Source organism: Cephus cinctus, unplaced genomic scaffold (assembly GCF_000341935.2).
Source record: "Cephus cinctus unplaced genomic scaffold, Ccin1 Ccin1_scaffold0662, whole genome shotgun sequence".
Taxonomy (NCBI): domain Eukaryota; kingdom Metazoa; phylum Arthropoda; class Insecta; order Hymenoptera; family Cephidae; genus Cephus; species Cephus cinctus.
The window spans coordinates 154543-168925 of record NW_014333291.1 but is presented as its reverse complement, the minus strand read 5'-3'; the positions used below and the strand labels follow the sequence as shown (position 1 = coordinate 168925).

General features: G+C 34.5%; 3 protein-coding genes across 12 annotated transcripts; 1 reads left to right on the top strand and 2 right to left on the bottom strand.

The window, feature by feature from the left end:
* Nucleotides 1–140: 140 nt before the first annotated feature.
* On the bottom strand, nt 141–4884 carry LOC107269487 (F-box/WD repeat-containing protein 4). Of its 9 annotated transcripts, none has more exons than XM_025086810.1 (12): nt 4298–4880; nt 3793–4204; nt 3540–3733; nt 3336–3464; nt 3113–3260; nt 2834–3028; nt 1591–2417; nt 1084–1495; nt 831–1024; nt 623–754; nt 400–547; nt 141–325 (listed from the first exon to the last, which is right to left on the bottom strand). In XM_025086810.1, exons 1-6 carry the CDS (start codon nt 4495–4497, stop codon nt 2843–2845), a joined length of 1269 nt encoding a protein of 422 aa, XP_024942578.1. In that variant the 5' UTR covers nt 4498–4880; the 3' UTR covers nt 141–325; nt 400–547; nt 623–754; nt 831–1024; nt 1084–1495; nt 1591–2417; nt 2834–2842. The 9 variants fall into 9 exon arrangements, with proteins under 9 accessions (XP_024942578.1, XP_024942580.1, XP_024942581.1 ...); XM_025086812.1 differs by having other exon boundaries at nt 831–951; XM_025086813.1 differs by having other exon boundaries at nt 1433–1495.
* A 392-nt stretch (nt 4885–5276) lies between these two features.
* Nucleotides 5277–14147, bottom strand: LOC107269490 (fibrillin-2). The gene is made up of 11 exons (XM_025086806.1): nt 13832–14147; nt 13624–13758; nt 13362–13481; nt 13140–13274; nt 12949–13086; nt 12741–12884; nt 6694–6840; nt 6387–6515; nt 6131–6274; nt 5779–5889; nt 5277–5687 (listed from the first exon to the last, which is right to left on the bottom strand). Exons 1-11 carry the CDS (start codon nt 14043–14045, stop codon nt 5620–5622), a joined length of 1485 nt encoding a protein of 494 aa, XP_024942574.1. The 5' UTR covers nt 14046–14147; the 3' UTR covers nt 5277–5619.
* LOC107269489 (prion-like-(Q/N-rich) domain-bearing protein 25) lies at nt 8584–12563 on the top strand. 2 transcript variants are annotated; one of them, XM_015743373.2, is made up of 7 exons: nt 8584–9034; nt 10726–10911; nt 11020–11154; nt 11238–11375; nt 11440–11712; nt 11802–11942; nt 12062–12563. In XM_015743373.2, exons 1-7 carry the CDS (start codon nt 8977–8979, stop codon nt 12124–12126), a joined length of 996 nt encoding a protein of 331 aa, XP_015598859.1. In that variant the 5' UTR covers nt 8584–8976; the 3' UTR covers nt 12127–12563. The 2 variants fall into 2 exon arrangements, with proteins under 2 accessions (XP_015598859.1, XP_015598858.1); XM_015743372.2 differs by having other exon boundaries at nt 8598–9034; nt 12056–12479.
* Nucleotides 14148–14383: the final 236 nt, after the last annotated feature.

Here is a 14383-nt window from a genome sequence, read left to right as displayed (position 1 = left end):
AGAGGCACTGTAAAATATTTAAAAACAGTTCGACCAAGTCGTGATTTAGAACTATTAATAGTTTTTTTTTTTAAAAGAACGATTGTTTATTTTTTCCGGCCAATGCCACATCCTTATTCTAAAATAGTTATGTACAACTCTTAATCTGTGCTATTGCATTTTATTTTTTATTATCAAGTACATATCGATAGTCAATTTCAGTGCTCGAACCATTTGAGAATTTTAACTGAATGAATCGCTCATCAGTGGCTATATACAAATGTGTACTATCGAAACATATACTGCAGATCGAATTGGATTCATGACCCTCATCCACAAAATATATCTATATAACAGGAGAAAAAATACGGTAATTAAATTATAAACATAATAGTAGAAAAACATAATAGAATTGTCTACTTGTGTAAAAATTTGTTGTCGTTGATCCCAGAGAACAGCTTTGCTATGTGACTCTGTTCCAGTAATCATTGTATAAGCACAGTCTGATGACATACACAATACAGCTGCATCCATAGGATCTGGCCACGAATTTACACATGATGCAGTCCTATCAGAAATTATTACCAACAATCATTTGTTTCTTATTATTATAGATAATTATGCTACATGGTGCGATAATTACCGTAGATCCCATTTTCTTATATATGTACCGTACCCACATGATAAAAGAGTATTTAGATCTTCCCAAATTATACCTAGAACTCCTCCAATACCTTTTCTCCAACAATGTCTCAATACATCTGACTCGTTATAACTGGAATAATGTAAATATTTTTAAAAGCACTAAATGAAGAAATTTGATTCTGTTACTTTGAGAATAATGAAAGTACCGTTCTATGTCAAATATTCAAAGTGGTGACTGATTTCTATTTCCAGATAATCCTACTGCAAATTTTACCCCTGTAGGGTTAGCTGCGAGGGAAGAAACTCTGTCCAGAAGTGGAATACATGCTGAGAATGGAAGTATTGAAATAGATCCATTAGGCACAGAAATATCATCCATATCGATGACTATAGGCCAAACCTGGCATAAAGATCAGTCTGTATTAGAAATATAGCTCAGTATTCATATCCTTTGTCTACCTTAACGGTTTCATCACTGGAGCCAGTGAGAATAACATAGTCTGTTGCATCTATAGCATTGATATCAGAATCATGGGCATTTCTTGAAACAAACAATGCTTTTCCTTTTATCTCATGTACTTCAAGCGATCCGTCAATATGACCAGAAATAACATAGTTATCTTTAACAACAAATTGGTGTAATAGACTTGAATACATAATATCATACAAAAAATCATATTCGTCAATATATTCAGAGCGAGTATAGCCTAGAATTTGGAAATCATCGCCCCACCACAGGCTATTTTTCTTTAGCTGTATGGAGGCCTTCCCCTTTTCTCTACCCCGAAAGATAGGCGATTCGATATACCTTCCGCACTCCCAATTCTGAGAAATGTACCATTTCTGCCGCAGGCTAAGCAATGGGTTGCATCTAAAAATCATTGGTTTAATTAGAGTGTATATAAAATCATCCTACGTTCTCTACTTACAACAATAATAATTGAGTGTAAGCATAGCTCTGCTAACCTTTCGCGAAATCTTGCAGATATTTGATTTGTAACCAGAGGCAGTTTCGACTTCTTACTCCAGAGTGTATCATCTTGAACAATATTATAAAACCTTTTGCACACCTCGCTGAGCCTAATCAAATCGAATGCATGGCAATAATCGAAAATTATTATGAGAATCTCAGACGGCAAAGTATCCATTTGCCAGACATTTGTCATTTTTATTAATATAACGCGCACTGTATTATTCGGCAAAGATTCCGTACAGGCACGAATCTGCAGTAATAATACACGCGATTGAATATGTTATTACATTATGACATTGTTAAATGAGAGTGGAAAGTAATATCTGCCATTTGTTGCATCATAACAGTTCATTATACACTCCCACCATCTCCATTCTTCAATTTCCCGAGTAAATAAAACAAAAATTTGTTTATCAAAATGTTTAATTCATAATCCCGTGTCCCCAAATAATCTTCAAACCATCCACTTTTTACCACACATATTCAATTCTGTAAACCTACTAATCTGGTATGCAATTCATGATCAATTGTAAAGTAATAATTTCCAGCGCATTTGAAATCTCCATCTGCATAAGCCAATCATATAACGTGTACAAGACACGTTTTTGATTTGTTAAACCTGGCTCAGACAAACAACTTTCTGTTCTTTCGTATTTTTCTTCTACAGGCCAAATTTTCGCCTGGGATAGACTTCATCTATACATACACTTGTTGGCAATCTTCAGGGGCGCTCAATTATCACGATGTAACTATAGTGAGGACCCTCACAATCAGTAGTAAAGGGATTCTGGATCGAGAACCTTTCAGTAGTGAACATTTTCTTGATATTGATGTTTATTGTTAAATTGGAGAAAAAGAAAAAAAGTAGGTCGTAAATCTAGCAGGCTTTGTTAGGAAAAAAAGTGTCACTTTCCTCTTTTGAGCGTTATCTAAATAGATTTTTATATTTCATTCAAGACAAATGTTTTATATATCATTTTTGAACCAATATCTTATACATGAATGTACATGATAGATTGTTAATTCTTTAAAAATCATTCAATTTCATTGTGAATCAAACCTACCCTATAACATTCATTTCAGAACAGACTGTGCAACATAAAACGACAGTTTGACAAAGTCGCGATTTAGACTTTTAAAAGCTTTCTTATTTTATTTTTTTTAAATAGTTGTACATTTTCTTTTGCCAACAGTCTAACTCTCCACTTACATTCTTATTCAAGAGTAATGACATACCATTCTTAGTCAATCTGTTTTACTGCATTTTATTTTTGGAGCATCAAGCATGTATCGATAATTCATTTCATCGTAGGAATGTCCTGAGAATGTTAACTGAATAAAATGTTGATCAGTAGCTGCATACAAGTGTGTACTGTCAAAACATATACTGTAGATGGGACTGGATTCATAACTCTCATGAACAAAATATATCTACATGATAAGAGAAAAAGACATGGTAATGACATTATAAGCATGATATGTATGTATATATGGAAGCTTAATAGAATTATCTACCTGTACAAAATTTTTTTGACGTTGATCCCAGAGAACAGCTTTGCTATGATACTGCGTTCCAGTAACCATTGTGTAAGCATGATCTGATGACAGACAATATACAGTTGCATCCGTAGGATCTGGCCAGGAATTTACACATAATGCGGTCCTATAAGAAATTATTATCAACAATCATTTGTTGCTTACTATTATAGATAATTACAGGATATGGTACAATAATTACCTTAGATCCCATTTCCTTACATATGTATCATAACCACAGGTTAGGAGAGTATTTGGATCTTCCCAAACTATACCTAAAACTCCAGCACCTTTCCTCCAACAATGTCTCAACACATCTGACTCGTTATAACTAAAATAATATAAATATTTTTAAGAGCACTAACTGAAGAAATTTGGTTGTTACTTCTTGAAATAGTGCAAGTACCATTCTATATCAAATATATGAAGTGGTGACTTATTTTTGTTTCCAGACAACCCTACTGCAAATTTTACCCCTGTAGGATCAGCTGCAAGGGACCAAACTCTGTCCGAAAGTGGAATATGGGCTGAGAATGGAAATATCGGAATAGTTCCGTAAGGTACAGAAATATCATCCATATGCATGCCTATAGGCCAAACCTGGCATAACAATCAATCTGTATTAGAAATGTATCTTAGTATTCATGTCCTTTGTATACCTTAACATTTCCATCATTGGAGCCAGTGAGAATAACATAGTCTGTTGCATCTACGGCATTGATATCAGAATTATGGGCATTTCTCGAAGAAAATGATCCTTTTCCTCTTATCTCCTGTACTTCTAACATTCCATCAACATGACCAGAGATAACATAGTTATCCTTAACAACGAATTTGCATACATCCTTTGAATACATAGAATTATGAAAAAAATCGTATGCATCAAAGTATTCAGTGCGCCTGTAGCCAAGAATTTGGACGTTAGCACCCCACCAGAGACTATTTTGCTTCAGCTGTATCCAGGGCATCAACTTTGATCGCTCCCAAAAAAGAGTCCTTTCCATATACCTTCCACATTCCCAATTTCGAGAAACGTGCCATTTCTGCCGCAGGCAAAGCAATGGGTTGCATCTAAAAATCATTGGTGCAATTGCAATGCATATAAAATCATTCTGAATTATACTTACATTAATAACATTTGAGTGCAAACATAACCATGCTAACCTATCGCGAAACCTTTTAGATATTTGATTCGTAACAAGAGGCAGTTTCGACTTCTTAATCCAGAGTGTATCATCTTGAACAATATTATAAAACCTTTTGCACACCTCGCTGAGCCTAACCAGATCGAATGCATGACAATAATCAAATATTATTATAAGAATCTCAGACGGCAAAGTATCCAATCGCCAGACATTTGTCATTTTTATAAATATAACGCGCACTGTATTATTCGGCGAAGATTCCGTAATACGTACGAATCCCCGATAATACTTCACGCGATTAAATAAGTCATTACATTATGATATTGTCAAACAAGAACAGAAAGTAATATCTGCCATTTTTGCATCATAGCACTTCGCTAAACACTGCCACGATCTCCCTTCTTCTAGTCCCCATATGTAAATAAAGCAAAAATTTGTCTATCAAAATTCCTAACTGATGAGTTCGGTGTCACGCAAGAATCTCCAAACCATCCAAACTTTGACACAATTCTGTGAATCCTATTAATTTTTATGTATATTTCATGATCAATTCAAAGGAAAGCCCACTTGAAATCTCCATCTGATGTAACCCTATCACAAAACGAGTACAAGAGAAGGCAAGTCTTGAATTGGTTAACATTACACGGTATAAAGGTAGCATGATATCGTTTTGACTACAGGTAGTAAAATGTTGGCCTGGAATTAACTTGATCTATATCATCAGTGGTGAGTTTAGAAGTTATTCCGGATGATTTTGGCACCTTGAATCTTTTTTTTTACAAACTTTATTACGAGAAAGATAGAACCAGAAAGATAGAACGACAGGACGACACCAAATTATACCGTATTATACTTTATTAAATTTTCTGAACGTACTCCTGTGCATGTGAGTAGCCTAATCTGAAGCGCGCTCAAATTATCACAATTTAATTACAGTTTTTTCTTGCTATTTTAAAATTCTTTTATATAGTTAGGTATAGGTGTTAAATAGTCGCGAGTTTCTAGACGATCTTTATTCTCGGTTTCTCTACATGGTATAACAAAGTTGTAAGAAAATATTCATAGATCAGTCATTATTTATCACCTATTATCTGATGACGGTAAATAGAAATGTAGTAATGTCATGAGAGATACGAATAATTAATTCTACATAATAGGAATCAATTAATCGTTTATAAAAACACATTGTAATAATAAATAATTACAACTGATCCGCATTACAATGGGCTCCATTCGATTGTTCCATAACTAAATGTTGTTCGAATTCATTAAAATTACATCATTCCAATTAATTGGTAGCAAGTTCACACTCATACTAAACTCCATACATTTGTAAGTTTCTTAAAGTATCGTCCGAATAATTCCTAATCCAAGTATCGTAATGACTGCAATAGTTGTTGGATTTGAGCCTAAAGTAAAAACAAAAAAACAATTAGAGTCAGCCTAGAAGCTAACCTATTAATGGGAGTTTTTCGCTAGAACCAATTAATTAATATTTACTAGACGATGTATTTTCAAGTCTGTAGCGACAACGTCCAAACTGACATTCCAATTCCTTCGAATCACCCTTTATAAAGCATTCGTAATCCGCTTGACAGGTATCGTTAAGATCTTCAATATAAAACAATTTCCGTTAATGTGATAAATTTAAAAAGAAATTTTTTTCAAAATCTACTCTGGTGAAAATTTTTCTCCGAAGTTTCTCTGAATTTTTCTATTTTCGAAAATTCCGAAGAAATTATTGGATTTTTTCAGAAATATGAAGACTTTCGAGAATTAAAAAAAAATCGAAATAAATGTAATAGAAAATTTTGAAAATTTTGAGAAAAATTTCCACCAGGATAATCGTTACCTCGACTCCTTATGCATCTTCCTAATCCCAATACAAAATGATAATTCGTGTAACAATGACAGCGTTCATTCACACAATGCGCTCTGTCCATTGCATCGTAACATTCGTCTTGGGTTTGACAATGATCACCCTCAATGACAGGTCCTGCCATTAAAGCAAAAGCATGAATTTCTTTAGTCATTGCAAAAAATTCTATCATTTTTTTCGCTATCAGTTATAATGTAAGGAAAAGGAAACAGCATAATTGATGACTCACGGGCAATGCAATTCGATGAGTTCTTCAAGTCCAGGATAAAGTTTATTTTACACGCACATAGGCCTTGTACGCATTCTGAGTTAGTCATAGTTGCGCAAACTGAATCACTCGAACATGGCAATCCCGGTGCTGAAAAAAATTAGTCTTCCTATCACTTATCATTGCAGATGTGACCTTCCATAAATATCAACGGAAATGTATGATACTACTAAGAGCATTTCTGTCACTGTACACTTACGGAGTACCATAAAAATTATGTAATTTCTTATTATAAAAACATAGTATACAGATATAATACAATACATACTCGCGGTGCACATTCCTTTATCAGGCGTTGGTGCATAATATGGCTCACACAGGCATGTATGCTGTTCTCGACAGAATGCATGTTGAATACAGTCATAGTCTATGTTGCAGTATTCGTGGATTCGAGACTTGCCATAATATTGTGAAACTGAAACAATACACGATTTGGTATTTTGAGATAACTGTACAAATTTAAAAATAAAAAGAGAGTGAGGATAAAAACATGTCTGAAGGTTAAATTAAAAAATGGTGTGTCACTGAGATGGAAGGTAAAACGCTTTGAATAAATCACTGGCACTTTTTCTGTTTCCTTTTATATTTTACAAAAATCCAAAACTGACCGGTGAGATCTATGCACGTGAATATTATCATGCAAATGACGAATTGTAAACGTGGCATAATGATTTTGAATAAAAGTACTTTCCCACTAGCCAATGATAAACTGAAGCACCTGTGATTCTTACTGACAAACTTCACCATTAACCCCGACGCCAAGTCCCACTGATAAGTGTTATCTTTGACTGGTTGAACACTTCAGCACAGAAAAGGTAAATTTGAAATATACATGGAACAGAAAATGTGTCTAGTATACCTAATGAATCTTTTTCTACCTTAACATGCAAAGGATATGAAAATTGTATTAAGAAATTTCGTGGGAACATTAAAACGATATGCTTGAATATCAATGAGACAGAGAATATTCTACTTACAAGGAAACCCCCCCAACCCGACCCCACCATTTTTTTTGTGCTGACATCCACTTTAAAGGGGTGAAAACGACCCTTGAAATTCACCCCCGAAAATCGTTTTTTCATCATATCTCGACTTCTAATTAATATTTTTTAATAAAACCAAGTGGAAAATATTTGTCATAAGAAGTCGAATATATGAGGTGTGTTTATGACCCAAGGGTTGCAACCCTTATTTTATATTTTGAAAAAACTATATTTTTTATGCTTTTTTCTGTATAAAAAATAAGGGTTGCAACCCCTTGGATCATAAACACACCTCATATCTTCGACTTCTTATGACAAATATTTTCCACTTGGTTTTATTAAAAAATATTAATAAGAAGTCGAGATATGATGAAAAAACGATTTTCGGGGGTGAATTTCAAGGGTCGTTTTCACCCCTTTAAAGTGGATGTCAGCACAAAAAAAAAAATACGTGTCTCTTATTTTGTCGAGTACTACAACATATCAAAAAATGATTGAAATCGGTGGGGTCGGGTTGGGAGGGTTTCCTTGTTAGTAAGTAAAGTGAGACGAAACATTTTTACTAAGAAATTATAAAGTTTCGTCCCATTGGGACTCACAGAGTCAACGCCCACAGTCATCGAGTTCTTGGAATATCGATATGATGGTACGTGAACGTATTTATCTTTTTGTAACGGTTAATCTACGTTATCTTAAAATGATAGTTCAGCATTGAGAGGCAATCGTTGTCGATAATGTAGATTATTAAGAATTCCGTCAGGAGTAGCTACCGGTCGAATTTCTAGTGCACGAAATTTGAATTTTCGACAGCTGTCAACGATTGGATATCAAATTACATCAGACAATGTAAAATTTATTTATAAGGAAACCAAGAAGTACAAGATACCGTCATTCGAGGTATTATTATCATTGGAAAATATACTGTTTCATTAACGGCATTCGATACGTCAAAGGAAATAACAATAGCGTCCATATACGTGTAAGATATAATCAAGAATCCGATGACCTAGGAGAAGCTATCAAACTAACCTCAATGTACGTTACCATCAAGTTAAATACAATGAACTTAACAATGCAGAAATATTGCAGCAATGCCAAAAACTCTGATCGTCAAATCTTTCACACAATTGTGGTACAGTCTGAGTCACTGTTGTTTTAGGAAGTCTTGGCGGTATTTTTCAAACGATAATATATTTTTGAAAATCCAATCAAAGTTTCTTAACGGCTATCTTTCCTAAATACAAGGTGGGGATATATTATGGCCAATCTAGTGTATCTCAAGAATACAATCGATTGACTGTACGTAGGCTAACACAAGAAACGATCGAGATGGTGGGAGCGGAAGAAGAATGCCGGAGTAACCGACGCGGTCGAGGTTCGCCAGGTTCTCGAAGTTCGTCAGTCGCGTCTAGCCGGTGCTCGGGATCCAGCCTCTCTCCTACGAAAGAAAAACAGAAGATCCAGAGAGCGGCCGCTGACTATTTATTTAATTATTCCGAAATAACGCAAAGAGAAAAGAAAAAGATAAAGCGGATCTAAATCAACCGGAAAGAAGCAAGTGCCTCAAGATGATGAAGTACCTGATCTTAGCAGCAATCCTTATCATCTATTCGGTAGCTGGTCAAGGTATGCTGTATATATATTTTCTTATTTTCAAAAATCCTAATGACTAACGAATTTCCACATACGTTGTGACTCATTAACACACATACGTAACGTGCAATTTTAATGATTATCATGGAAAGTTACAAAACACCGCAGAACACTCATCATAATGTACCTGATTTGAAATGTGGGACTTACCACTTTTTTCCTCTCTGGTTTTCTTTCGTTTTCTAGTTTCACTCTTTTAATAATGTTTTTTGTTCTTTCGCCAGCAGACGCGAACGACAGACATTTACGAGGGAAAGTCAAAGCAAAGATTCTATTACTTGCGAAAATTTAACCCGAGACTTATTTTCTCTACTATCTAAAAAGTGGTTTATCTTATTTAGTCTTAGCGCGGAGACATATTGTCTTTTCTTTTTTTCTCTTTTTTAGCTTCTCTTATTCATTTGTCCAACTCGTGCAAGTATTGTGGGAGCATTTGTCATTGGCACACTTGGTACTACGTGATGCAAAGTCTCGAAGACTAAGTCAAACGTTTCACGACTGTTTGAACAGTTTGAAGAAAAGGATTCCCCGTTGTAATATCTTTTATTAGTCACCGTGTTACTTCGGTTCTGGGAATAATAAACTTTTTTTTCTGACACCGTTATTTCTCTCTTAAGTGTACGATCGGGTCAGATCGTTTCAATGCGTAACAATGACTTGTTAATAATTCGTCGTTTTTTATCTTGCACGATAATTTGTACGTATGTAATTCGGATGTAGCTTTTGAATAATTCGCGTTTCAATATTTGTCTATATCTTGTTTCTCGCGTCGGAATCTTGTGATAAAAGTTCTTTTATCTTCCTGGGAATCTCGTATTGCAACTTAAAAACAATTACGTGAACTAAACAAGTTACCTTTAGGCAACAGTATCTTTTTTCAAAAGCACCGCCATATTTGACATAAATTTATGTTACTCGTACATTCATACTAACATCGGATACTCTTTTTAATTTTATAATGTATCGATTTGAAAAAAATTCAATTATCAAATTTAATATAAATATCCAAAAATCATAATATGATGTTTACTAAATTCTGTATGATTAATCCCGAGATCTACTGCGCCTCGACAAATTCTAAGAATGCATTATTATTTATATCGTCGACGATAGACAAAGCATTGAAAGCGCCAACGTGGCTTCATATTATACACTGTGCGTATACTTATGAAGTACTATGGTATTTCTTTCACGCTGATATTATGGTACCCCGTATATACGTTGCACCCCTTAAGCGATAGTGTTTCATACTAACGTATATAGTAACGGTCAACAGCTAAAGCGAGGTATGAATAATATTGTTGTTTAGCGTTCTTATGATTGGCAATTATTTACAATTCGTGACCGTAGCTATTCCAGTTATCCTTTGTTGTATGGGAGAAACACATAGAATACGTGTATAATTTGTGTTAAACCTTCGAGCACGGTATATAATATGCATAGATACGCAGGTGTGTGTATATTCAAAATTATAATATATATTGAATATATATATTATATATATATTATATATATATATTCAATACATACGTGAGAAATACATATATTGAAAATAGAAAGGATACAAATTCTAAACTGAGAGTAAACTAGAAGAATCAGTGTCTAGGCATATTATACTAGGAATGTATTTTGAAGTTATCTATATGTTTTTATGTCTTTTCTAGGTTACCTTAATAAGGATGGAAACGTGACGGTTCCCTGCATTAAGTATGAAGATTGCAGACCAGTGATACCAAATAGTATGAATACAACTTGCATCAACTTCGAATGTTATTGTTCGAAGAGTGGAGAAGAATCAGGCAGTCTGTGTAAACCATCTGATATTGCCGTTGTGAGCTCAAAGCAATCAAGTAAATGACTTTTAAACTTTGATTTAAAACTGTCAACAAGACAGCTACTGACTTGGGATATTTTTATTTATTTTATTAACCGTTTTCTTTTTTCACGCGAAATTTTAGATCCATTGGTAGCTCGCGTATGCAAACACTCAAAGGATTGTTATTTAAAAAACGGCTTCTGCAATACCTCCATATCACAATGCGAATGCTTGACGGGTTTTGTATCGTCGTCGGATAGTGAAAGATGCCTACCGAGTACGTCAGATATTTTTGACGATTGTCTTATCGGTCTTATTAGTAATGAGTATAAAAATATAATTTCTTTCAAAATTTTCTAGTTGCGGCTACCATTGGTTCTACCTGTGAGGACAATAAGCAATGTTTGGCTTATTTGGCAAACTCTACGTGCTCCAATATGGAGTGCAAATGCGTTCCTGGTTACCACTATGCTAATTCAAAATGTTATAAATCCGTAGGTATGTATTGATAAAAAAATTAAAAAATCCCATTAATATTATATTAATCATTAAATAATCGTAGCATTCGGTGAGTCATGTAATTTCAATGAAGAGTGCATGAGCATCATTGGAGCCGAATGCAATGCTGGACTTTGCACGTGTTCCATCGATGCAGTTATCAATCCCCAAAATAATAATTGTCTGCCACTGGCGCAGAAAATTAATGACTTCTGTTCGGAGTCTGTACAGTGCTCCAAAAAATTCGGTGACAATTCAGAATGCATGGGAGAGAAATGCGTTTGCCAAGAGCATTATCATTTCGACAACAAAGTACATCGATGTGTCGTAAACAAAAGTAAAACTATTTTTAATACTATAATATCCACTAGAATCAAAATCGGCAATTAATTTTTAAAGCACTGTATCTATCTAATCTGTGTTTAGGGCTTGGTGATAGTTGCGAAGGAGATTACGAATGTTATCAGGGTGAAACCGGATACGAGGAGAAGGCTTTGCAGTGCATAGCCAAACAGTGCCATTGCACGACAGGGTTCGAAAAAAATGAAGATAATATATGTGTATCAGGTAAAAATAAAAATGTAACGATATACGATAACGAAGCGTATGCTAAATAATCGCGTCTTAGTCATACAAATGGAAAAATGTTTGTGCTTGTTACTTTAGTGAAATAATTGTAGTTTCAGGTGCAACCACACTGACGCTTTCGATGACTCTCATTCTATCGTCATTGCTCTACGTATCATTGTAAGAGGAAGAAAACAAATATTTCTCATACCTCATTACTCATATTCGAATATGTTTTCGTTCCTTAATTTCAAATCTCAAATCCTCATTGAGGAGATGCATATGCATATATTTTCTGCCTTGTCTTAGATACATAAGTAGGATTAATTACAAACTTCCACGATACTGCACGCTGTAACGGGTTCTGTAACTTTTGTAAAATCTTATTTAGCTACAAATAGTGTCGTACGAAAGAAATACGTATTATGTATGTTATTACGCCTATAATTTGCACTTACTGTACGGACTGGGTCTGACCGATTTGTATGATTATCGTACACGAAGTAGATAGTAATTAACACAGCGTTAGCAGTACTTAGTAATACTATGTATTGGCTTTAAAATTATCTCAGCTATCTATCGTTGCACATCTTTTTTTTTTAAATAAATGTAGAAAAATCATTGAGTCGCATATTTCTTTACTTTTCTTTCCTTTCTATTTCATGAATCGTGATTCGAGGTACTGGTCAGGTCGATAATAAAAATTCAATTTTAAGTCTACGGAACTTGGACGACTGCTGAAAAATAAGAGATTAGTTTAATAATTATTGTTGACATTTGAAATATTTTTTTCCTTACTTGAAAGAACACATTCACCGCTGTTTTCACTGAACTCGTATCCAATTGGACAACTGCAAGTGAAATTTGTACAATTACTCAGACTTCCAAAAGCTCCATGACACTGCAGATTCTCCTCGCAAGAGCCTGGCCAAAGAAGGGGTACTAGGAGAATGAAAAAGAAAAGTTTGATCAACGTTCTACAAATGAATCACATTATATTCTTTACCTGCAAGACATTTCTTCGTGTCAGTAGATCGCACGTAGCCTTCGCGACAATTACAAATGGTAGTTCCTTGTCTCATGCTCTCACAAAATGAATATTCGTTTGCACAGTCTTCATCCTCGTCGCAGGCTGCTCCTAGGACTGCAAGAAAGAGCTTTGTAATTAGTTAATAAATAATTGTTTTTATTACTGACCCCGTTTGCAAAGCGTAGAACCATCTGCGCGTTGAACTTGCCGGAATCCATCATTGCAGATACAAGGTCCATTTGCTTCACAGGTAGCGTGAGGGTCGGCGCATTCTTGACTCTGCAGACAATTTTCACCGAGAGCTAGTAACATAAAGAGAAAGATATAATTCATATGAAAGATAAACTTTTGATATGTCAATCAATTAAACTAATAAACAATTATATTACCGGTGACACACCTGTTGCCAAAAGAATTGCCTACTAGGGGCTGTGGACATTGACACTTGTCATTCTGACAGGATCCATCGACACAGGCCACTTCAGCTCCAGTACAGCTCTGACCGATGGCTGTAAACATATGTTATTTATAAGATAATACAAATTAATGAAATATCATTATAATCGTCAGTGAGAATGCATTTTTTAAATAGACATTGACATTTTTGATATACTAAATAATCAAATGTCTTTTTATATCGTTTTTTCTTACCTCTCAAACATACCCTGGTGTCTGTATGTTGCACAAATGTATCTTTGCATTCGCAATATCCTTTCTTTGTTGAATTGCAGCGAGCGTTATTATCATAGCAGACAGTGCTAAGAGTTGGACAGGGCTCGCCGGTAGCTACAAGAAATTAATTTTGCACTAAACATATAGCAGATTTTAAATGCACTATGCCATTGATTATATCTCTTACCTATTGTACACATGTTTAAGTTCTGACTTGGAATGTAAGGGCTATAGCAAACGCAACGATAATTTTTACAATAGCTATTAAGCACACTACTACTACAGTCGCTGTACGACCAGCATTCGGATCCAATTAAGCGTGATTGGCCATTGACACAGATAATAAAAAAAATAAGAGAAAAAGAAAAAATGAAGAATACGGAAACCCTCTTATCAATCATATTGAAAGCAAATAATAATGATTGTACAGAGTTAGACGCTATTTGTAAAATACAAACTCTCTGCAAGGTGCATTGCTTATATAAGAGCGGTTTCTTCAGAAAAAAAATGTTATGAATATCAAAGCAGAAATCGAAATTTTATCAGTAAATTTAAGTAAACAAGTCGCATGTTTTTTTTTTTTCATTAAAAATGTAGAGATACAAGATAAGTAACGCCGAATTGGAATGATTTCGATGGAGACTCGATAATTTTGACATGATTCATTGACTGAAATAATTTTGAACATTCGATATCAGCCATCTTGAAAATTTCGAAATCATATGCATATCCATTGTAA

Excerpts from the sequence above, each read along its gene's own strand:
- LOC107269487 (XM_015743366.2), bottom strand. The coding sequence starts at position 4,497 with ATGACAAATGTCTGGCGATTGGATACTTTGCCGTCTGAGATTCTTATA. Across the intron at positions 3,465-3,539 it reads CATATATTTGATATAGAATG|TTATAACGAGTCAGATGTGT; the intron begins GTACTTGCACTA and ends ATATTATTTTAG. Across the intron at positions 3,029-3,112 it reads GTCAAAAAAATTTTGTACAG|ATATATTTTGTTCATGAGAG; the intron begins GTAGATAATTCT and ends CTTATCATGTAG.
- LOC107269489 (XM_015743372.2), top strand. The coding sequence starts at position 8,977 with ATGATGAAGTACCTGATCTTAGCAGCAATCCTTATCATCTATTCGGTA. Across the intron at positions 11,155-11,237 it reads TAGTGAAAGATGCCTACCGA|TTGCGGCTACCATTGGTTCT; the intron begins GTACGTCAGATA and ends AAAATTTTCTAG. Across the intron at positions 11,376-11,439 it reads AAAATGTTATAAATCCGTAG|CATTCGGTGAGTCATGTAAT; the intron begins GTATGTATTGAT and ends AAATAATCGTAG.
- LOC107269490 (XM_025086806.1), bottom strand. The coding sequence starts at position 14,045 with ATGATTGATAAGAGGGTTTCCGTATTCTTCATTTTTTCTTTTTCTCTT. Across the intron at positions 13,759-13,831 it reads CTTAAACATGTGTACAATAG|CTACCGGCGAGCCCTGTCCA; the intron begins GTAAGAGATATA and ends AATTTCTTGTAG. Across the intron at positions 6,275-6,386 it reads CTCATCGAATTGCATTGCCC|GACCTGTCATTGAGGGTGAT; the intron begins GTGAGTCATCAA and ends CTTTAATGGCAG.